Source organism: Drosophila novamexicana, unplaced genomic scaffold (assembly GCF_003285875.2).
Source record: "Drosophila novamexicana strain 15010-1031.04,08,12 unplaced genomic scaffold, DnovRS2.1 tig00004555-arrow-pilon, whole genome shotgun sequence".
Lineage (NCBI taxonomy): Eukaryota > Metazoa > Arthropoda > Insecta > Diptera > Drosophilidae > Drosophila > Drosophila novamexicana.
The window spans coordinates 297812-322230 of record NW_020825052.1 but is presented as its reverse complement, the minus strand read 5'-3'; the positions used below and the strand labels follow the sequence as shown (position 1 = coordinate 322230).

Here is a 24419-nt window from a genome sequence, read left to right as displayed (position 1 = left end):
CTTAGTTCCAATAGCTTTGCTTTTAGTTGGATCAATCGTTGTAGTTAATAATATCGCACAAAGTCGCGCAGTATTCAGCTTAGGCTGAGCTGAAATCTGGTCGTTAGCTTTTAGACTGCAACAACAACAACATTCCTATTTTTATACACTCGCTGAGAATAACATAATTTTTGAAAAATAATTGTTTGTAAAGCTTTTAAGAAGCCAAATCTATATGCTCAATATCTAGCCAGGCTGTGCAAAGTATACTTGTTATAAATGGCATTGGTTGGATTAGGGCATTTAATCTTCGGTCTGCCGAAGTCAGCAGCTTGGCTCTCTTAGTTTTCTTTCGCAATATTATTGTATTTAGTATGTACTTAATCCACGTGTAACTCTTCTCATTGTTTACGTTTTCAGTCATGTGTATAACTGATCATTTTAGTTGTGAACTTGAATTGAACTGTGTGTTTTTACAATTCTTGGCAATATTTATTCGATAATGTTTAATTTGTAAGCATTTAATAATATCATATGTGTATTTTGATTGTGAATTCAATTAATTTTTAATTTTTACTGTGATAAAAAAAAAGATGAAAATAAACAATGGCAACAAATACAACAAATGGCAAACGTTTTTATGAATAAAAAAAATAATTATAGTTTTAATGAAAATACTGCATAGTAATAAACAGCCTATGGCAATAATGCGGAATTTCATGGGCTTTAGCAACGTATACGTAATATTTCTCAAACATCTAAGACAGCAAAACAAGCTGTGTTTATATATGACAAGAAAAATGAACAAATGTTTGCTTAACTTTTCTTTTGTGAGCCTCCTCCGTAGCTGGCATCTAGTCGAGGGTTAATAATACATTTTGTCTCTAGACATGACACATTTTCAGCTGCTGCAGCAAATCTTTCAAGTTATTTAGTTTATCCGGCTTTTTGTTTACATCACCTGCAGCTGCTGCTACAATTTTAGCTGTAATTTTGCGCTGAAGTGCAATGGCCTCTACTTTTTTGGATAGCTGTCGTTTAAGTAATGAGAGTTACAATTGCAATTGATGCGAAATTAAATCCACAACTTACCTCGTAGGCACGTTTGATAATGCCGTGTGGCATGCCTGCCAGCTTAGCTGCATTAAAGCCATACGATTTGGGGCAAGCACCCGCTGTGTATTTGTACAGGAAGGTGACTGTCTCCTGTGTGGGATCTGTGTTGTCCTCATTCTCAACCATGCACGCCATATGGCCCAGTGTAATTCTTTTGTCCGTGTGAAAGAAGTCAATCAGGTTGTGGTAATGCGTAGAGAACAGCGTGCGACACTTCAGATTGGCCAAAAAGTTGACCACAGAGGCGGCGATGGCGGTGCCATCGTAAGTGGCCGTGCCGCGTCCCAGTTCATCAAGCAGCACCAGAGAGTTGCACGTAGCATGCTTCAGTATAAGCGATGTTTCGTTAAGCTCCACCAGGAAGGTGCTGTGACCGGCCAGTATATCATCCTGTGCGCCTAGGCGCGTGAAAATGCGATCCACAAGCGAAAGCCGGCAGCTGACAGCAGGAATATGAGCACCCTACATGACATAACACAAGAGTTATCAAAGCATACAAGTGGGGGCCAAGTGCTACTTACAATTTGTGCCATGATAACCAACAAGCCGAGCTGTCGCATTAGCGTGCTCTTGCCGCCCATATTGGGGCCAGTAAGTAACGATAGCGGTGCCTCCGAGTTGGTGCCCAGCTGCAGGCCATTGGGTATGTAAGTAGATGGATTTGCGCATGGATGATAGCCTTCCTCCAGTTCTATGAAGGGCTGTGCCTGCTGTGCCGAGACCAGCTCCGGCACACAGATGACCAATTGCTGGCGCGCATATTCCGCCAGGGCGGCGAGCACATCTAGCGTGGCCACACAGTCGATGCACTGCTTCCACTGTTGATAGTGATTGGAAAACTTTTCAAAGAGGCGACGAGCCAAATCCTTGAGCACCGTATTGCGCGCCTCTTCCGCCTGCTGCATATCCTTCAGCAGCGCTTTTGTTTCCGCTGTGGTGTACCGACGCGCGGCCTTCTTTCCCTTGATCTGACCCTCCAGTGCATACGACTTGTTGGCCTTGTGCGCATGCGACTCTGGCACCTCCAGCTGATATCGTTTTTTATCCGAGCCAAAGTATACCACACGACAGCCAAAATGGCGTTCCTGCTCGGTAAGATAAGCCTTCAGGCGTTCCTGGACGTCTGCTATGCGCTGCTGCACCTCATCGTAGTCGGCATCCACGCCAGGCTGCGGCGCAATTACACCCGTCTTGTCGGCTGCCTCATGATCGAAGGCATTTTCAAAGAACTTCAGCTGCTTGCTGAGATCGGGATAAGTGCCCCCATTTGGCGGCAACTGGGTTAAACGCTGCATTAGCTTTGTCTCGCATTGCTGAAACATTAACGGCAATTTCATAAGCGTCTCGAATCCCTTGAGTATGCTCATAAAGCTGCGCAACTTCTGTTTGTTGTACAGCTTCTCCTCGAAGAGTATGGCCCTGGAGTCTGGATGCTCTGTTTGGGCAATGCGCTTACTGCCAAACAGATGAATCTGAGCCAAATGCCGCTCAAAGTCCGGCATGGGCGCCAGCAAAGCCCGCAACTGCTGCAGTTCATCGGGCTGGCGCAGCAGCTCCCCAATCGCCTCCTGTCGCTCACGCAGTACAGCCAAATCACAGCTGGGCGCGCATAGCCAGTGATGCAGCAACCGCTTCCCAAACTTGGTGCAGCAATGATCCAGCGTCGACAGCAGCGAATGCTCCTCGCCCACAATGCGCAGATTAGATAATGTAGTGGCATCCAATACCATGTGAGAGCGACGCAGTGTAGCAGCCAGCGGTTGCTTGGTATTCGCTTCCTGCTCTTGATCGGGCGGCACATATAGCTGATAACGCGCCATGGGCAGCACTTTGGGTTCCAGCTTACATTTGGCTATGTAGTGAATGCACTGACCCAGAGCTTTAAGTGCCAGCTTGTAGGGCTCCGCAGGCGTGAGGCCCAGGTGATCCGTGTCCGACTGCATTGTGCGCAACACCAATGGCCAGTTATCCTCAGTGCCATTGCCAGCATAGTAGCGCTCCGCTAGCAACTTCAGCGTCTTCTCAGCACTGCAGAGCTGGTTGCCAGCACAAGGCAGCTGCTCCTTGAGTATGCCGCCGAGCACAGTGCGTAGAATTTGTTGCGTGCGAGAGCTAAGCGCTGATTTCTCGTGAAGCAGCTAAGAATGGGATAAGGTTTCGATTGGGTTACTCTGTCAATATAATGAAATTGTACTCACCAGGACAGGCATGTGATGGGAGATAAGCGTCAACAGGCGAGAGCAGCTTTTGTCATCCTCGAATTCGCCCACATGGAAATCACCAATGGAGGTGTCTATAAAGCAGATGCCATATTTGCTACTCGTGCCCGTATCCTGCTCCACTATGGCCAACATATAATTGGGCTGATGATTGGGTCCAATGGCGCACTGCGAGCCAAACACTTGGGTGCCACGATCCGTTATCTGACAGATCTCACGAGCGACAACCTTGTCGAACTTTGTGGCCTTTATACGTTTGCAGCGCTCGATCATCATGTCCGGAGTTTCGGTTTGCTCCACCCGTGCCACCTAGGCAGAGAAGAATAATTGTTAGATTTGTGTTTAGAATTTACTTTCTGTGCTCACCTTATAGCCCCTGTCTATCAGTATGGAGGACATCTTGTCAAAGGAGATTTCTGGAAAGCCAGAGTGGGCAAATTCGCCGCGCATGTAGGTAAAGCCCAGCTCATTTACGCCCACATCGGCGTCGCCGTGATACAGCTCATAGAACTTGCCCACCTTGAAGAAGAGCACACAATCGTAGTTGTCCGACTTGAGTATCCACCACTGACGCACGCCCGGCGACAGTCCATTGAGAAACTTCTCGGGCACGTGCAGCGTGCTCTTGTCGTAGTCGGGATGATCTGGTCGCCTGCCGGCCTTGTCTTTAATCTTGTCAGGCTGCAGGAAGTCCAGCTTCTGATGTGGCCACACAACTGGTTCATCCATATTTGATGTTGTGGTCACAATTTCATCGTACGCAGCGTCCTTTTTGGCATTGCTTTGTAGCTGTTGCAGCTTTTCCATGAACGTGCCACCGGCAGCCAATACAGGAGCATCAATCTTGGCCTTCTTGCTGGCAGGCTCATCGTTGTTGTTGTTGTTAATGTGTTTTTTCGAAGCCTTTGTGCGCTGCTTCTTGGGCGTGGGATCGTCGTCTGTTTCCAACTCGCTGGGCTCCGCTTCCTCGTCGCCACTTTCGCTCTCCTCACTGATGGTGGCGTCTTTGCCATCCGGCTCATACTCGGAGCCATCATCGGAAAAGTCCGGCTCCGATTTGGATTCGTATTCTTCTTCGCTTTCTGATTCGGGCACTATAATACGTTTTCGCTTACGTTGGCCTTTCTCCTGCTCCTTCTCACTGTGCTTATCATCAGGGCTGGCTGAAATCGGCAACTTGCGTTTGGCAGCCGGCTTGGACTCCTTTTTCGCACTCTTCAGATTTCCATTCTGCAAGTTCTCCTTTTGTAGCTCGCTGCCACCGCCGTTGCTGGGCGTGAGTTTCCTTTTGTCAACTGCTGGCGATTTGGCAAAGTAGTTAAACAGAGTGTTTTTTGGCGTGCCACCAGCGCTAGTATTTAGTTTTTTGGACATTTTTCAAGCGCCCAGACTGGCGTACTAATCTCGACTACCAAGAAAACAAATGACGCCAAAAATCTGCGCCAAAATTGAGCGGCAATCAATAGCAGAGCAATAACAGCGCCGTAACATAATACAGCTGATATTCAACAAAGTGGCAACGACGAATGTGTGGCAACGCTAAAATAAAACATCTGTTTACTGTCGTTGGCAACGCATAAAACGTTTTGTTTACAACGAAAGTAAAAAACTATCAAAAGGCCGGAAAAGTATAATAGTCAAAATAAAATATGTCGCTAGCGGATGAACTACTTGCAGATCTAGAGGAGGACAATGACAATGACATCGACGATGCCGAAATGGCCGATGCCGACGATGTCGAGCAGGCAACACTAAACCACGAGCTCGCTGAAAAGTTGCTGAAGCCTGGGCCTAATCTCATGGAAGTGGACGTAACAGTCCAATCCGTGCGGGAGCTGTGCAAGCTGCGCGACTCGGAACGTTTACAGAACACTCTAAAGCAAATCGAGCACTATGCAAGGCGGCAGCGCAGCGCCGCCGAAATGTTGGGCAGCGTGGAATCCGATCCGGAATACTGTCTGATTGTGGATGCGAATGCGATTGCCGTGGATATTGACAATGAGATATCTATAGTGCACAAGTTCACCAAAGAAAAGTATCAGAAACGCTTTCCGGAGCTCGACTCACTAATCGTGGGCGAAATTGAATACTTGCTGGCTGTCAAGGAGCTGGGCAACGATCTGGATCAGGTCAAGAACAATGAGAAGCTGCAGGCCATACTCACTCAGGCCACCATCATGATAGTCTCGGTCACTGCATCCACCACGCAGGGGTAAGTAATAGTTCCTAGTACCATATAGCATTTAATCGTTTGCGTTTTTTTCATAGCACCATGTTAACGCCCGCGGAGAAGGCAAAAATCGATGAGGCCTGCGAAATGGCAATTGAGCTGAACAATTTCAAATCCAAGATCTACGAGTACGTAGAGAGCCGTATGACCTTCATTGCGCCCAACCTGTCCATGATTGTCGGCGCCTCCACAGCTGCCAAACTGTTGGGCATTGCTGGCGGCCTGACCAAGCTCTCCAAAATGCCGGCCTGTAATGTGCAGGTGCTGGGCTCCCAGAAGAAGACGCTCTCGGGCTTCTCGCAGACACAAATGTTGCCGCATACGGGCTACGTCTACTACTCACAGATTGTGCAGGATACGGCGCCGGATTTGCGACGCAAAGCGGCCCGCCTTGTGGCTGCCAAGTCGGTGCTAGCAGCGCGTGTTGATGCCTGCCACGAGAGCGTGCATGGCGAGATTGGACTGAAGTTCAAAGAGGACATCGAAAAGAAGCTGGACAAACTGCAGGAGCCGCCGCCGGTGAAGTTCATCAAACCGCTGCCGAAACCCATCGAGGGCAGCAAGAAGAAGCGCGGCGGCAAGCGTGTACGCAAGATGAAGGAACGCTACGCGCTGACCGAATTCCGCAAGCAGGCGAATCGCATGAACTTCGGCGATGTAAGTGCATTGGCATGGCAATTCGTTTTGCTTGTTAAATTATTAACAATTTATCCCACTTGCAGATCGAGGAGGACGCCTATCAGGGCGATTTGGGCTACTCGCGGGGCACCATTGGCAAAACAGGCACTGGCCGCATTCGTTTGCCGCAGCTGGATGAGAAGACAAAGGTGCGCATCAGCAAGACCCTGCAGAAGAATCTGCAAAAGCAGCAGGTCTATGGCGGCAATACGACCGTGAAGCGTCAAATATCAGGCACTGCGTCCAGCGTGGCGTTTACTCCACTGCAGGGCCTGGAAATAGTTAATCCTCAAGCGGCGGAGCGATCCCATACTGAAGCCAAGTATTTCTCGAATACATCCGGCTTTCTATCCGTGGGCAAGCGAACCATTTAAAAGGACCGCGAGCTTCTTATAAAATTAAGCATTTTTATTTAGCGATTTGTCGGCATTGTGAGATATTCCATGAGCTGCGGAATTTGTTAGGCCTAATAAAGCTGGAGAGATTCTCGAAATAGTCCACATGTTGATTCGCTAACTGAGTTTGCCAACTTCCAGTTTACGTTGAAGGGCCTCCCACGAGTTGTTCAGGAGCACCGCCAAAATGCCCGCCACGGTGAAGACGCCGCCAACAATCGAGCAGCAATTGGTGGCAAAGTGGCCAAAGGAGCTGCAGGATATATTATTTATGATTACCGACTTCTTGAATCCTAGATCTTGCAATTACTTACACGTGCCGCTCGGCGTACTTGACCATCAGCGGAGAGAGCTCGTAGCTAAAGAAGATGCCCGGCATGCCACGCTCTCGATCCGTTAAATCCTTGCGATGCCGCGTGACCGAGAACTGATTTGTATATATGGGCTGGCCGTCGCTGTGCCGCTCATAGAGCGTCGGCACAATTTTCAAATAATAGTTGAACATTTCACTTTTCGATTCTACAACGATACATTTAAAATAATATCACTTTGTCAAAAATTCAAATTTTCAAAACTTATTGGCATTGCAAATTATACATAATAATTGCCGTTACAGTAGAGAATTTGTCCATCCATTTAATTGAAGTGTCATTCTGCTATAAAGACCAATGCTCACAAGCGCTATCTGGCGGCATAAAACTGAAGCTCAACGCCAGGGCTGCTTTGGCACACATGTTAACCTTTTGACAGCTACAATTGGGATAACAAAATTGTTTTTTAAGTCGTCGCCGACAAAACATAAAATTTCATTTTTTTGGGCAAATTTGGAAGACGAATGCCTAAAAAGCTCGGAACAAATTCAAGTCCGCAGATAATTCTTGCAATACGAACAAGACAAAGCGCAAGTCGCAGAGGAGATCGCCAATATGCCGTTGCCCAGCGGTTCCTTCTCCCAAAGTGGACCCACATGCTTTGACAAAATGAAGACTGGCTTCACCATTGGCTTCTGTGTGGGAATGGCCAGCGGTGCTCTATTTGGCGGCTTCTCGGCACTCAGGTAAGCCTCAACCAACGTGCCGTTGTCCATGCGTGACGCAAGTGTTGCACGCACTCAGATTATGTAATTGCCGGCTAATTATATGAAACTGCAACTTTTAGATATGGACTACGTGGACGCGAGCTAATAAACAATGTGGGCAAAGTAATGATTCAAGGAGGCGGCACTTTTGGCACCTTCATGGCCATCGGTACGGGCATACGTTGCTGAGAGCTTCCTGACCCGGATTGCATTTTGATTGATAATAATTACACTTCCCCCGTATCCCCAAACCCTCAACATAAGCTAAGTTTTTAAGTTATCTTAAAATGAATGAATGCTTTAAAAATTACGCTATGTATAAGTTATTGCAATAGAAGAGTTGTTAAGCCAAATCCAAGCACGACCTTTGTACTCACCCTGAACTTCCACGCGCAGCCCGTCCAGTGGATGCGTTTTGGCAAATTCAATCTTCTCGCCGAAAGAGAGGTGATTAATGGTGTGGGAGAGCTTCACATTGGTGAACTGAAAGTCGTGTATGTGAAACTGACGTATGGAGAAACTCTTGCCGGGAGCAAAGTGGAAGCTGCCTGCCATCTAAACGAAATACAAAAAATCTATATACATTTTCGTCCGGGTGAGCTGTTGTCATGACTTACCCGGTTCACCTCTAGGTGGCCCTGTATGCGGCAGCCTTCCTTGAAGGCATCTTCATCGGTGCGCTTGTATTTTCCTTTGCACTGCTCGATTTTGTCCACCTGCATGTTCCACTTGCGCACCCGATACGCATCCAAAACATCCTCGCAGGTGTTGCAGCAACTAAAACAAGAAGTGGAAATGGTTGAAGAGGAAGTCAGCGAGCATCCACTGTGAATATACTCACTGTGTGGCATTGTGCTCGGCACCGTAGCAGCTGCCACAGGTGCTGTTCTTATTGGGCGGCGACACGGCCACGATTTCCTTGATGGGCGTTTCCTTTAGGGGCTGTCCCTCGAGATCCAAGCGATGCTTGAACACATCGTGGTCCACGCGCAAGTGCGTGTCACCTGAGGAGTCCATTGCATCCAGAGATATATAATTGCATGCCAGATTGTGCAGCGTGACGTCCAGGTTGATGCGCAGCTTGTGACCGCGTGTCGTGTCCACAAAGAGCTCCTCGCTCAGCATCGGCTTCATGTAGTTGAGGAACTCCAAAAAGACAAGCAGGCTTATAATGCTGCTACTAATGATTGTAACTATATTACAAAAAACATTTTTAGATTATTTGTTTATGTGGTCCACAAAACTTGAAACTTACCGGCGGCGCCGCCCACTGTGCGCACGCTGAAATCATCTAGGGTGCGCGGATACGCATCCAGACGACGTAAAACATCGGCGAATTTCATATTTTATAGACAAACACAAACAATTGAAGAGGAAGTTACGTTTAGAAGAAAATTTACATGATTTTTATAAGCGGCAAGCGAATTGACGATGTGACGTGGTTGATAAACAGCTGAGAGGCAACAACACAAAACAAGCGGCTAGGCTGCCACCTAGTCGTGGTGCTGCCACATCACTGAAAATATGTTGGTTCTAATAAAGTGCGCGCTTTTAACGTACAAAGGATTTGATTTACAAAGAAGTGGCCTGCACTAGTGCTGCCCAATCGCTAAAAGAGAGTTGCCTGCTACTTTCAAAAAGTTTTTTTAATGCTACAAATATAATATAAATAGTCGAATGTCTTAACAGGCTTAGTTAGACGCAGACAAAAGAGATTAAAGAGCTTCGAATGCATTGCGTTTATGGTAAGCGGTGGACCATATGCCTGCTTCTTGCTTAATTAACAAAACACCCCAGCGACCCATGAATTCACCCACTCTGTGCATTTGTGGGGCAGGGACATATTGTTTAATAGTGTTGTCATGTCTTGAGGCTGTGGTTGCGCATACATTTGGCAGACCCTGCGGGCCACGCCCACTCAAGCGATGGTGTGGTCTACTAGACCGCGTCTAATTTTATAATACATGTTAAACAGATGAAAGGTTAATTGAAGGGAACCACAAGCTTCGACAGGCCACGCAGCGCCTAGCTTTTAAGGGTTGTTTTTGTTGTTGCCGCTGCTCAAAGCCACCGAGAACAACAACAATAGAAGGGAGAGTAATCGGGCAGCCAAGGGATTTTGGTTAAAGTTAAAAGTTTGCGCTTAAATATAAATCACCAATACGACTTGACGGCTGACTGAAAGCCAACCCCACATGAGCGCGGGGCGATCCCAAGATGCGGATATGCATACCGCGAATTTGTGTAATTAGCAATTAAGCTCAAGTCCGCTAAAGCAGCGTTAGACCCGCAATTCCTTTGTCCCCTATTCAGATGCCTGAAACTTGAAAGCTCTTTGCATTTACTTTGTCCAGTAATCCCAAATCAGGCACGGCACCAGATGACAAAGATTAGCTACTTGCAATTTTTCTCATTTCTGTCGAGCAAGCATAAAGGTAGGGTATTAAAAAGCGCACATACCTAAGCTGTAAGAAAGGTAGTACCGAAAGAATCGCTATTCGCAAGAAAAACTAATGGATTTCATGTTGATTTACTTAAGAGAATGTTGACTAGGATTAGTTTCCAACATTATGAAAGATGATTGCTCAAATTGTTCAATTTCTTTTTGATTTCGGCGAAATCTTCCCTTTGCAAACTGTCTTTCTTTTTGAGATTTCTTAAGCTAAATAGAAACTTGCTTCTGTGGGTCAGTCTTAGAGTATTTGAGCTTTGCCATGTTACCATCTCCCGCCCCAAATGGCTGCTTATCTGCCGTGCTATCGCTAGCCGCACTAATTTGCATTTCTAACCATTTCGTTCTAACCAATTCGCGTCGTTTCTCATTTGAAACAATGAACCCAAGAACAACGAGAGTCATTGTGCTCTGTCCGGACTCCGGACAATAAAAGCCAAGAGACCCAGACAATGAGAGAGAACGTGGAATGGATGGAGTGTAAGAAAGTTGCCAACTGTAAAGCAGAAAAGAACTTGGCGTAAAGCAGCTTAAGCAATCAGGACCGCCTAATGGATATTGACACTTTAATGCCCAAGCCCATGCCCACCGACTGCTCCTCCAGAGAGCAGGGCAACCCGTGCAGATGTCGTCCTGAGATTTGCCTCAGTTTCTTTTTACTTTTCTCTCTTATTTTTTCTGCTGTTTTATGCGGCATTTTGTTCTTTAAACAAAAATTGCAGTGCCGAAATTAATTATAGAGCCGCTTGGCCATATTTAATTAAATGTGGACATTTTAAACTTGCTTACCAAACCCCTGCTCTATCTACCTCTCTCCCCCGCCCGCCCAATCTGAGTGGGGCAGACCAAAAGGCGTAATTAATTAGTGGAGACGTGCCAAATAATTGCGGTAAAAGTAACTTTTCTTTTTGGTCGGACTTCTTTATTTTTTGGTCAAGAAATGTTTCAATTACGTGTATTACACGCCAGATGGTAGTCCGGGGTTACCGGAGGTAACAGGAGGGCTGCCAAAGTTTTGGGCCATTGCGCTCAGGTGGAAATTAATTAAATTAGCAGGCGTCACTTGAGCGCGCAATTAAGCAAAGTGTCGTCCAAAGACTTGAAATATTTTTGCCAAATGGATAACACACCGTTCACTTCCTCCCCCACTTCCACCCCCCTCACGTCGTCGCACATATTTTTGCATACTTCTCTACGTTAGCCCCACCCGCCCACTCACTTCCGCAGTAAAAACCGAAAACGTCATTTCCGACAAATTAGCCCAGTCAACTGACAACAACGTAATATTGTTGCACTACCCAATTTGTATTCGGATTTCTATGTGTATTTGTATTTTAACTGCCAGCAGCAGCGACTAACAACCGACACGGCCACATTTTGAGCATATTTCCTGTGTTAGACGAAAAATGTGCCCGATAGCAATTGCCAAACTGACCACCTACAAAAGTTTCAGTTACGTTACGTTTGCGTTTTCACAGAAATATTCATTCAATTTCTGAACTTTATTCAAATTGTAAAACGAACATAATATCTTTGTTCACATCGCGTCATTTGCTTGAAAAAGACAAAAATATTGCTATTCTGTCCATTTTTATTGTACATTTACTAATGATATATATTAGCATGGAAATGGATCGCGATGTATGCCCTTTTTATGTTTATAGCCCCTTTTCGAAAACGACTTGGACTAGGAGGTACATGTTACCATTATGTTTCGCACCCTCAACTGAATATTTTTCCACCCCTTCGTGGGGCTATACAAAATGACGGTGCGGCCCTCTACCTGTTCGAAAGCTATCTTGTGTGCCAATCTTAACTTAAATTAAAGCTTTTCCCCCCTGTGTTTCCTATTGGCACGTCGCGGCGTGTCGCACGTCGGATGCAGTGCGTAAAGTTCCAATTAATTCCATCACATTTCTTCTGGCATTATTAATTGTCAACGCGCATTAATTGCATTTGTAATGCGTCATAATTACTGCAAATTATGCGCTCACACCATGAGGAACAACTTCACGTGTGTGTATTTTAGTTTTTTTTTTTTAAATGATCAAGTTGAAGAATGTTTTATTAAACATGTAAAAGCTGCCTGCAGAAGCTCAATGAATTTTTCTACATTTAGAAGTATTTTGTTTTCTTTGGCATTCAATATCTTATTATATATTATATATTATATATTATATATTATATATTATATATTATATATTATATATTATATATTATATATTATATATTATATATTATATATTATATATTATATATTATATATTATATATTATATATTATATATTATATATCTTATTTATAGTTTTTATTAATCTACACTTTTACTAACTTGATTTCTGTTTCGCTAATTATTTTACTGTTATACTAGTAAATAACCCGTGGTCAGTTCTGAATTTCCTTAACTTATATTCCTCTTTATATGTATGTGAGTATATAATTTACTAAGCCGAATAAGCACACACGCACGCACGGTTAATTTATTGACAGCAAGAGAGTTAATTAGAGCGAGAGTGTGAGCAGAAATAACGTTTATTAGGTTGGCAACACGTCTTGTTTACTTTAACAGTTTATTTTACTATCACAGCATGAATAATTGGTAGCTTTACTAGGATTTCTGAGTATCGCATAGAAGGGCGATGCTTTAAAATACTTTTGTTAAAATTTGCACAGCAGGGGTAGCTTCACTTGACTCCCGTTTGGCATAAGGATTGTAAGTACAAGCAAATGTACATACATGCATATACATACATGCATATATACATGCATATATATTTATACATATGTACATGTATGTTAAACATGTATGTAAACACATTTTAGACAAAACTACGTACATATATAAACGCATGCTTATATTCATATTGTACATATAAACATACATGCATGTGCATACATTTTACACACACATATGTACATTCATACATGCACCTATGTATGAAAAAAAAGTGCATGCATCTATAAACATAAATATTTTTATATATATACAAACATATATATACATTTAGCACACATATACGTTCATACATACGTGCATACATATGTACATACATTTGAACATGTATACATACATATGTACCTATAAACATACATGTTTACATGCATATTATTTTATACACACATATGTACTAACAAACATGCGTATATACATACATACATATAAGCATAGATGTACATCCATACATTCATATAAACACACATGTACGCACATACATATATATAGAACATGCCTACATACTGTATGCATAAAGTACATTATAATAATATTGTTACTTAAGTAAGTTCTTCATTGATTTTAGGCTTAGATTGACCCAATGTCCAAGTTTTTAACTTTAAGCTGTCACTAGAAATTGAATATTTTTTCAAAGTGTTAATTGCAGTTTTATTGGATTTTGTCGGCTGCACCTTTGGCTTGTGATGTATGTGCGGCAAATGCTGCGAGTGGGGGAAATCAAACTTTTTGGACCTTTTGTGTTGGGGGTTTTATTCAAGGGGTTAAGAGGCGTAGGCGGACGGGCAGGGCAGAGTGGACTCATGGTCACGTCAACCAAAATGCATTTTATAAATTCTGATTCTTTTTGTTGTGTCCTTCGCTGCGGCTGCTGCTGCTGTTGCTGCAGCAACACGAAAAATTATTTACATAAATATCCGCGCTGTCAATTGTGTGTTGTGGCATGTAAAGTGACAGAAGCACACAAAATGGCGCCGACGCCGCTGCTGCTGCTGCTGCCGCTGCCGCTGCTAGCGTTGACGTCGCTGCCGTGTACGTGACTGCACATTTTTTCGCTGCGTTTTTACGAGTGTGCAAAGTGGGCGTGGCGATCAAATGCAAATGTTCAATTGTCTGCGTCTCCCTGTATGTGTGTGTGTGTGTGTGCGCATGTGTGTGTGTGGGCATGTGTATATTGGTGTGCAGGGCATGGCGGTCAGACGTCAACCGTTATGGCTGCCAAAGTTTTCAATTTTCCACTTAATTGCTTTCAATTAAGCAAAGAGTACTCTTTAGTCCCGCACACACGCACACACTCACGCACACACACTAACTCACACACACACACACACACACACACACACAGAGTACGCAGCCCCGTTGCGTTGGTTGTTATGTCCGTTCAATTAAATTACACACTAAAGCGGCGTGTCCTTAGTCCTGCTGCCGCAGCATGTCAACCCTCAGCGCCAGCGCACTCTTCGCATTGTATGTTATCATTGTCAAGAAGTTGCAGCGCCGGCATCGCCAGCGTGTTGCAACATTTTTCGACAGCTAACCACAGTGGTCACAATTCCAAATCAATGACAAGAAATTTCAATGCAAAACACATTCAAGCTCTTGCAAATTATAAAAGTTGTATATGTACTTATCAAGACTGAGAGCCTAATAACAATTTTGTTTGGTGGTTCGGTTCACGGTTCAAACCCATGTCTTGCTCTAAGCTTAGGTTCGTTTATCTGGCTTCCATAAAAATGAATCCATTATTTTGAAGTTTTTTAGTACAACAATTACGAATCATATACATATATAAAATATTTAAGGTCATATTTGCATTAACTGCTTTTCAATTGGGCTCAATTCGCAATTTTTTGTTTAAATAATAAATTTTCTGTAAATATGGTGAGCGCAAGGTCAAAAAATATTAAATTTGGCCAAACAATCTTTTGAGTACAAAAAGAACGTTTTTTGAACCAAAGCATTTATAAATGTTTGACTCATTCTTGGTTAGGCTGGACTCATCGTTACCCTATTAAACAGGTTTAATTTGAATTCTTGATAACCCTAACTCTGTTTTTTTTTTATTCGGGATTTTAAAGCTGTTGCCACTGTGCGGCTGCCACAACTCTGAACGCACTCAACGTTCGTCGCTTCTCTTGTGCGTTGCATGTTTGTTTGTTTGTTTGTTTGGCTGCGTGTTTTTGACAGTAAGCAGTTTGTGTGCGCCTTGATTGTTGCACTTGCCTGGCCAAAGGTCAGGCCCGACGTGCGTGCAGAGAGGCCAACAAATAAACAAACATTAACCTGCACCAGCAGAAACAGCAACAGCAGCAGCAGCAACTCTTTTGAGCTTCACTCGGATGTTGCCTCGGCTCGGGCTTTTCCCATTGCACAATATGCAAAAGAGCGTGTAATGTGCGCCCGGCTGAGTCTGAAAGCAGCAACAAAAACAACAACAACAACAGTTGGTGAAACAACAAGTGCAGCAACAACAATAACAACAACAGCAACAACAACTGGCCTCTGTGGTCAACTAATGCCACAGAATGGCTCACACATTGCCCAGGTGGACTTTTCGGCGCCTTTACAAAGGATATTTTAATTACATTTACGCATATTGTGAAATTGAATAAGGCCAAGCGTTGGGAGCCAGGGCGCCCAAGCCTCTAGAATATGCATAAAATGTGTTTAATGGGGTGGGGGAGGGGCAGGGAGAGGGTGGAGTATGGTTTAGTTAAGCTGCAATGTAAACAAGTGAAAAGCATTACCAAGGCAGGCGCAAAGCTGTTTAAGGGCATGCTAGAGTATTATACGGCTCGAGTTGTCATTGTGTACCATATTATGATTACGGCGGGGTAATCGTGCATTATATTATTGCTCTTTTAGCAGGGTGTCAAGTGTGCACGACAATGCAGGACAATGCAGGACAATGGCGAGCTTATGATAGATTATTTCCCAAGTGAAGGTTTCTTAACTGAACTTATGCTTATTAAAGAAGTGCACAGCGCAAGTCAAAGGCTTTTGTTAGTATTATGTTGATATATTTCTATTCCATAATTTAGTTACGGCAGCTCATTATCTAGGAACCAACTTAATTTTGGTTCTAGCCCGGTTCTAACCAGGGAAATAAAGCCCGAACCTAACATTATTTAATCCAAAAATGGTTTACTGTGACAAAATTTAAAGATGTGCACATGAGCCGAACCTAAAATCAGGGAACCAGCAACTTTTTTGTTATCGCAGCCCTGATATGAACTTTTAGGACCTTCAGCTCAGAACTTTGGTAACTTTGTACAATTTTCCAAAATATATATTTTAGTAGCCAACCGCTCAATTAGCTTTCTGCGCTCGGCAACTTTCAGATTAGATTTCTCGTGTTTATAATAAGCACATATATAATTTTGCACATAGCCGGATAAGTTAAGCCGAGAAAAGCAGTTTCTATTTCTGCAGTCAGTTAATAGAGAAAATTCCATACGTGTCTTTGGTAATGCGTAGGTAGGACACATTTCAGCACTCAGCACTTGTCCATTGGGGGTCTTAGTTAGCCCACTCCACACCTACATGGCGCACAGCAGTTGGCCAATCCAGACCACGGCCGCAAGGCTGGAGCCTAATCGAACACGTTTTATATGACTGCGGCGCTAAAGATTACATTTTAATCTCTGTGGCCCCCCCTCGAATGGGGTTTCATGCAACTAATCAATGCCTCGTACTTGATTTTAACTTGCTTGTAATTGGGCAGCGATGGAGATTGGCGCTAGAAGTTTGGATCTCGTCGACAGGCGGTCATGGAGCTGGCGATAAATGTCCGAAAAAATTCCAGGCGCGTACACGGCGCTCTCTCTCTCTCTCCCTCTCTCTCTCTGCTTCTCTCTCGCTCTGTCTTCTTCTCTTGTTGTCTAATGCGCGGCGGTGTGAAATTACCGTTTAATGAAAAAGCTGCAGACCCACCGTTCAACCGACCAGCAGATACAAATACACAGATACAGCTATAGATACAGATAGAGCTACAGATACAGATACATAGCTGGCGTAGGTAGTCAGATATTTCTTTTTGCTGAAATGCTAGAAATTGCCACCGCTGCCAACGCTGCACAGCACGTGACAAGGTGAAATAAAATGAGAAGCTATCAGCGGACAGCGGCGGAGCCTGCCGCTCGCTGCCTGCCCCAGTCGAGAGATACACCAATGCCCCAGGTTGAGCTGAGCAGCTCCTCCTGCTGAAGCAGCAGCAGTTGTTGATAGCTCAGTGCAGCTACAAGATGCACAGCGAAGCAAGAGATACAACATCTTATTAGTTTGCAGTGCGAGAATATGTTTACATTGTGAGCCAGAGGTTAGACCAGCAGCAGCAGCAGCAGTAGCAGCACCTGCAGTAGATTTGCATATGGCATTTAGCAGCTTTGAGCTGCATTCTAGTGTTTTCTTGTAATCCGCCTGTCCGTTAGCTACTGGCTGTGGTCCAACATAGTACACACAACAACTGAGCTGTGTTATAAAGCATTTCAAATTATTTTGACATTCAATTTCTCTAAAGATTTGCAGTAAACTACTGCTCTACAGTTAAAGGCTGGTTGCAACTACTGTTGCTGGGGATTCTAATTCTGTTACCGAGATTTAAAGATAACTTTGCTTCTTTTTTTAGAAACCATTCAGTAACTGATGCCAGGTGGGTTGCTTATGTTTTGTTGCTGCAACTGAAAAGTTGCTGTGGGTTTTCACAGCTGCAAATATTTGATTGAAAAATGTTTTTTATAATAAGTAAAGAGACCCGACCAATGCATTTATCTAGCCGTATGTTTGCTAGTTGCCAATTGTGGGTGGAAGATTAAATTTAGCCCGTATCTTGTATATGAAAATATGTACAGCTTGAAATATTTTCAGTACAACGGGCAAAAATGGAATTGTTTCTTTAAAACCAAGCTTTGATCCAGTTGGAGAAGCCCAAGCCAAAGGCAAGCTGCTGGTTCAAACTTTTTAAAAGTAACATCAATTGATAAATTTATTTTGTTTTTGTTGCGTAATTTCACTTCTGACTGCTGCAGTTAAATTTGAATGTTTTAATCAGTTAACTGTACTCAGTAAGTTTCTTATGTTTATCATTAATTAGTTACAATAGTCATTTACTAGAGTCGACTGCAGTTAAGCGCGCAATGCAGTAATTATTTGTTTTTAATTTTAGCCCAATAAGAGGCCTTCTATTGAGCAGTAAATTAATCTACTTCCTGTCTTTCAATACTTTCAGTTCAGTGGAGTTACTGTTGACATTTAAGTGCAGTCAATTAGCATATTTTCAAGTTTCAAGCTGTTGATAACTCACTTGCACTTCCTGCTGTTAGTGCACTGGGTAGAGAGAAAAACCCTATTAACCTTTTAAATTTCGAATTTTAACTGGAAACGGCAGGGGTGCTGCTGCTGGCCAAGTGCATCTGAAATGCTGCTCTATGGCCAGCCTGGTGGCTGTTTCTTGGCCAAACGCTGTCGCACTTTGCACAATTTACGTGCACATAAATTACCATTAATTAAATATTTCTGCGCTAATGCCGTCGACCATCGGCCGGGGTAATCACAGCACCTTTTGGGCCAGCTACCCGGCTACCTAGCTACCCAGCTACTGGCCGTAAAGCGACCGACAAGTGACACCAACCAACACCGACAACGAAACCGACACCAACACCGACACCAACACCGACACCAACACCGACACCAACACCGACACCGACACCGACACTGACACTGACACCAATACAACTAAACACGTTCATTAGGCTTAATGTAGCAGAGCAAGTTGCAACAGCAGAAAGCCAACGATGCGAACCGGGCCAAGACGTTTGCATATGACAAATGCAGCTTTAAAGCAGCGCTGCGCTGCAGCCGCTGTCCAAGTGGCAGGCGCGTGGCCAGACCAAATGGATACTGGCTGGGTCTGGGCCTGGGTCTGGGCCTTAAATTTATGGAATTATGAATAATATTTTAAGAGGGCCCCGAGGGCGGCCACCGGGCTGCAATCTGGGCAGTCAATGTCGGAAGAAGGGCCAGTTAGTTCTGCTGGCTGATTGCCTCGGACGGTGACGAATCGATTGATGTCTCGCTTTGAGTTATCACGTCGCATGTCTTCAAAAACTTTAACAAGCCATATAGGAAAGAAATTATACGCAGCTACTACATATATACATATATATATTTTGTATCTGTATTTGTATCTGTATCTGTATCTTTGTCGTGCGCTGCATTTTTGATGAAAATCACTTATAATCCCATCAACATTCCCATGACTTGGGCTCCGCTGGCCTCCTCCCTCGAAAATCAATTGAAAGTTAATGTCTTGTGTAGAAACCCATCTCTACATGCTGTTCTTCTCCTGGTTGTTGTTCTTGTTGTTGTTTATTTGTTCTTCTTCGTTTGCTTTTTATTGATGATGTCTTTGTTTATGTGTGTTGTCGCATTGTTTGTTGTTGTCGTTGGACGCGCTCCAGCAATTTGTTGTTATATATATCAAAAACCAAAACACATCAAACGCCAAGCAGAGCCAGGGAACAGCCAGCAGCGAGCACTAAATAATTACCAAACAACATCCGGTGCCCCGGGAGGACATAAGGCGGCTGTCGGTTCCATTTTCACCCTACCTCCCGCCCTTGTTGCATGCTCCCCATGCCCCATTCACCGCACTCTTAAAAATCCCTCCGTCGCATCATCGTCAACGTTGTTGTTTTGGGTTGACAAAGTGCTTCACTTAATATCGCATGACGCCTCGTATGATGGCATTGAAGATGAGCTACTCAATGGATTTTATTTTGATTTGTTGTGTTTTTATTTTGGAATGCTGAAATTATATTTATAGCTGGTGCGGGATATGGTTATTACCTTGTATGTGACGTGACAAACTCAGATATAGGTTTTACACTTTGCTCTATTGCCAGAAACAAGTTGGCATGTATTAGATGGATATGCAAGGGGTTTGAAGCAAGCTGTTTCGAAATCGGAATTTTCAAAAAAAAATATATATATGTATATGCTGAGCTTTAGGAAACCGGTTGAAAAATAGTTTACCTTTAAATAATTTGTAGATTAAGAACTTAGCTGGTAAACATTTCACACACTTAAAGATTGCATCTTATGTAAACAAACTACAAATTTATCATGTCTTATTGCATTTGGAAGCCAACATTCATTAAGATTTCCTTACTAGCCAGATGATTATCAAAAGATCATTTCCCAACCAAATATTGACATTTACGCCATATGAAAGAGCTCGCAGCATGCGAGAGCTGCTAATTGCCAGCTACATTATCCAGGCATATCAGTGAAGTATTCGCATTATATGGCATTTGCCATGCCCACTTTTCATCTATATATGTATATGACAACAAATTGTTGTCTGCATGCCACGAAAAACCCGCTCATTCCAAATATGTTTGGCACTTTTTGTTGACATTTTGCCGTATGATTTCCATAAGCTGCCACGGCTGCCATAGACAAGTAGCTGCCCTCATCCCCTCGTGCAATTACACACACACACGCGCACACACACGCGCACGCACACTCGCGCACACATGTTGCTTTTTTTAGGTTATACGACAGCATACAACAAATCCCCAACACCGCAACGCACTTAGCGCTGGCTGCGCAGTCGGCGTCAGCGTCTGCGTCAGCGTCAGGCATCGTCAGAGCCGCCAGCTTGCAGTGACAATTGTCAATGAAGTTTCCGTAATAAATTTTCGTCTTTTGGTTGTCTCTCTCCCCAACCAAAGCGAGCGACTAACTTGACACGTTGCTGTGCGTGTGTGTGTATGTGTGCCTGGTTGCATGCAACGCTGTGGCAACACTAAGGCAACGGCTCGTTTGCCACGCCACACGGATTTGGTGTCGCGGCTTTTTATGAGGATCAGCTGCAGTTGTTGCCATATAAAATATACAAGAAGCCCCAAATTGATCTCGAAGATGCCGCTGGTATAATACTCTATTTGGTGATTGCAGCTAATCAATTAACTATATATAAGTACTAATTAAATTAAAATATTTTCTTAAAGTTGCATCACTCAAAGACGAATATCATCAGTCAATAATAATAAAAATAATCATAGTAATAATTGTACTAATAATAATAATATTCAAAATAAAAGTAATAATAATAATTATAAAAATACTAATAATAATAATAATAATAATAATAATAATAATAATAATAATAATAATAATAATAATAATAATAATAATAATATTAGTAATAATAATAATAATAATAATAATAATAATAATAATAATAAAAATCATAAAAATAAGCAAATTAAAATTTTAAAAATAATAATAATCAAATAAAAGTCCAAAACAATAAATTATTTGGATGAAGTATACGAAATAAAGAAAAAAAGGTATTTAACATCCAAATATGGAACCCGAAACTTTTAGATGATTGCAAACATTAAAATCCACTTTAGATTTGTCGCAAAAAATCACTTAGTCAAAATACCCACTGGAATATAGTTAAAAAAAAAACATTCGATGGCTATGCGCTTGACTGCCGCGGGATGGTGATTCTTTTAATATGCAAAATTCACAGCATTAATTACACTTGCCGCGCATCGCTGTTGTCTTTGAAGCAGCTAACAACGTGGCAGGGTCTCAGACTGAGACTCAGCCGGAGAAACAGACACAGATGCAGCAGCAGCATCACAGTCCGAAGTTGCCACGTTGCACGTTGTTGAGTTGCCCGGCTACCCGTTGCGTTTTCCCAATGTGAATAACATTTCCCACTCAATTACCCTGACGCTGCGGCCGCCCGCTTGTCCGCCCGTCTGCCCGTTCACCCCGTTCGCCCGCCGAGGCATAAATCATTTACCATAAAAACGTCGCCTTGTCTACACTTTTCCTTTTCGTATGCCAAAAATATAAGCGAAACGCTTACGAAACACTTGAAACATGAATCGGCGGCTATTGGGCATAGTCTCTGCGGTAAAGGGGTAAAAGGGGCCGTGTGCGGTTGTGCGGCTCTAACACCCACCACTGCCCGTGCCCCCATCCTCCAGCCATTCAATAATCGTCAACAGTTGCGAGATTTTCGAGTGCGCTGCCATGTTTCGATGTCTATTTTTGGGCGTCGCACGTTTAGCTCGACTCTTTTTTTGGGCAAATGCCTGGCTGCGGTCCGGGGTACGCGGACCGTGGACCACAGGCATATTCATAAATTCCCATGTGAGTGCTGAAAAGTTGCCGCCGAGCAGGCCAACTGAATGTTTGTGCCACAAATTGTTGCCGGCAATTTTGCAAGTTTGCAGTCGTAATTCAATTAATTAATAACATTATTTGATTGTCCTTTGTTTGTCTAGCCGTGTGCTGCGGCTGCTGCCGCAATTAATTATAATAATTAGAATTTAACAACCATTCAAAAAGCAACTTGTTGTCTCTGTTGTTGTTGTTGCCGTTGTTCGACTTCATCTTGCTGTCAGACATTCCTGCCCAGCTGTTTGTCTTCCATTATTATTGAGGAGAAGAAGGAGGAGGACAGACGTGCGCAGCTTCATCGATTTCTTTTTAAGTGGAGCTGCCTCAAATTGCGTTTGCTGCCAAAGGTCACAAATTTTTACCGGCAGGCATCCAATTCCCTTCGCATCGATGCTGTGCGTAGGCGGTGGGACGTGAGGAGGGAGGAAGGGAGAGAGTAGGAGACGCCTTTCGGGAATTCCGTTCAGTAGTTTGTTTTGTTTGTGCTTATTTGGCGTAAATTTATGGTGGGAAAGAAATAGCCCTCTCAATGTTGTTTATAAATATATCAAAAGTAAACAATAGCATTTGGAGCTCTGAAAAATGTGTTCTTAATAAAGATGCTAATAGACTGCCGGATCAATGATGCATCCAAACGATTTAGTAAAGGGGTCTCAGCATATCACTTACAACAATGTTGGGGAGTCGCCTGAGTAATCCCAAGTGTATAAACTGAGAGTCTAGAATCTAGAGGCGCAATGTGTGTGGGAAAGATGTGGTGACAAATATGTTAAGACATATTTTGGATAGAATCTGAGGAATCAATGGGCATATCATAAAAAACACAACGAATGCAGCTGTAAACTTTTTGCTGCAGTAGCTCCCCATGTTGGGTTTTTTAGATTCAAATATATTTTCTTTTTGGTTTTCTCTACACCAAACTTCAGTTTAGTTTTCCATCTATCAGTAAATTAGAAGAGACTACTGAAATTTTCACAGAATTAACCGATCTGTGATTACCCGAGAGCTCCTTGTCTATAATTTAATGTTTACTTTCTAATGAGCTAACCATTTAATTGATATAAATCGAAATTCACTGAAGGATTTAACGTTTACGGGAAATACGAAAACCATTAGGTTTTCATGATGCGATTACAGCTGTCAATTAGATAAAGATCTGGCTATCAGCAGGAATTAAAATGAGAACTCGCATGGAAGCGAAGCCAAGTGTTTCCTTGCCGTGTAACTCGTTAACAGCTTGATGTATTGTGGGCCTCACTTGAATGCTCGGTCCGAAGAAACTCGCTCCTAACTCATTACTGACTCACTTAAATGTTTTGGCCTTTTGCCTGTTTGCCCAGCAACAATAAAGTGCTTTGAAAAGGGACAAGACCAGTCGAACAGCTGGCACACTCCGGTTAGGTTGTAGATCAGTCCCTAAATGAGTTACACAAAAGGCACTCGGAGAAGTAGGCAACGCCCTTGCATGATCATTTAAGAGTGGGTTCGTTCTGTTGCTTTTGCTGTTGGTCAATTGGAAAAAAGCACGCCGAAGACTCAATACACTACATAGAATTGCTTTTAAGCTAACGCTTTATGATATTATATTTCGGCTTTGGGAATTTCTTGGAAGAATACTCAATATATCTTAAAAGACACGAAAGGTTTCGACTTATTTCTCCTATTAAGCTACGTGATACATTGGTACAATTCTGACCAGATTTGGTGGAGAGCATGGTAAAAGCATGGCCTATTCTGACATGTCTACCGCAGAAAAACGGACATACCTTTTAAACTGAAATAAGTTTTCGTAGTCTTTCTAGAAACAGACGCCAAAAGCCGCATCGCCTGATCTAGAAAATATATACTATATGCGGTGCATGTTTCGTGAACACATTACAATACCCTCTACATATACAAAAAAAAAAAAAAACATAACTTATAAAGTTAACTGCCATTAAAATGTCCCACTGCCGTCAATGGGCGACTTCCGCACCGAAGGTGACAACTATGAGGTGGACACTGAGGGTGCGGCTAGAGGGACGGAGGAAGGCAGGCAGCCAGGCAGGCAGAAATCAAGCCATATGTTCAGTGAAAACGACAAACACTAAAACTTAAAAAACAGGCCGCGCTAAAAGCAAAATTCGATTCTTGCCATTTTCACTGACTAACAAACAACCGTTGCGAGCGGTTCCAGAAACAGCCCCGGACTGGGACTGAGACTGGGTCTGAGACTGGGACTGGGACTTGGACTGGAGTTGGACTGGAGTTTGGAGCCAGTGCCAAAGTCGTTGCATGTTTCTTACTTGATTTTCTGCTATAAATTAAAGGACTTTAATGACACTTTGGACGATGGCG

The 24419-nt window shown here is 43.2% G+C and overlaps 4 protein-coding genes across 4 annotated transcripts; 2 read left to right on the top strand and 2 right to left on the bottom strand.

Annotated features, from left to right (window-relative positions):
* Positions 1-605: 605 nt before the first annotated feature.
* LOC115770528 (probable DNA mismatch repair protein Msh6) lies at positions 606-4773 on the bottom strand. Its single transcript, XM_030715827.1, has 5 exons — positions 3681-4773; positions 3294-3623; positions 1617-3233; positions 1072-1557; positions 606-1010 (listed from the first exon to the last, which is right to left on the bottom strand). Exons 1-5 carry the CDS (start codon positions 4686-4688, stop codon positions 864-866), a joined length of 3588 nt encoding a protein of 1195 aa, XP_030571687.1. The 5' UTR covers positions 4689-4773; the 3' UTR covers positions 606-863.
* A 116-nt stretch (positions 4774-4889) lies between these two features.
* On the top strand, positions 4890-6611 carry LOC115770529 (U4/U6 small nuclear ribonucleoprotein Prp31). Its single transcript, XM_030715828.1, has 3 exons — positions 4890-5526; positions 5583-6201; positions 6267-6611. The coding sequence occupies exons 1-3, from the start codon at positions 4964-4966 to the stop codon at positions 6594-6596; spliced, it is 1512 nt and encodes a 503-aa protein (XP_030571688.1). The 5' UTR covers positions 4890-4963; the 3' UTR covers positions 6597-6611.
* Positions 6610-9218, bottom strand: LOC115770530 (endoplasmic reticulum-Golgi intermediate compartment protein 3). Its single transcript, XM_030715829.1, has 6 exons — positions 8951-9218; positions 8537-8888; positions 8313-8472; positions 8073-8250; positions 6932-7136; positions 6610-6870 (listed from the first exon to the last, which is right to left on the bottom strand). Exons 1-6 carry the CDS (start codon positions 9036-9038, stop codon positions 6735-6737), a joined length of 1119 nt encoding a protein of 372 aa, XP_030571689.1. The 5' UTR covers positions 9039-9218; the 3' UTR covers positions 6610-6734.
* On the top strand, positions 7225-8053 carry LOC115770531 (reactive oxygen species modulator 1). The gene is made up of 2 exons (XM_030715831.1): positions 7225-7674; positions 7776-8053. Exons 1-2 carry the CDS (start codon positions 7544-7546, stop codon positions 7882-7884), a joined length of 240 nt encoding a protein of 79 aa, XP_030571691.1. The 5' UTR covers positions 7225-7543; the 3' UTR covers positions 7885-8053.
* Positions 9219-24419: the final 15201 nt, after the last annotated feature.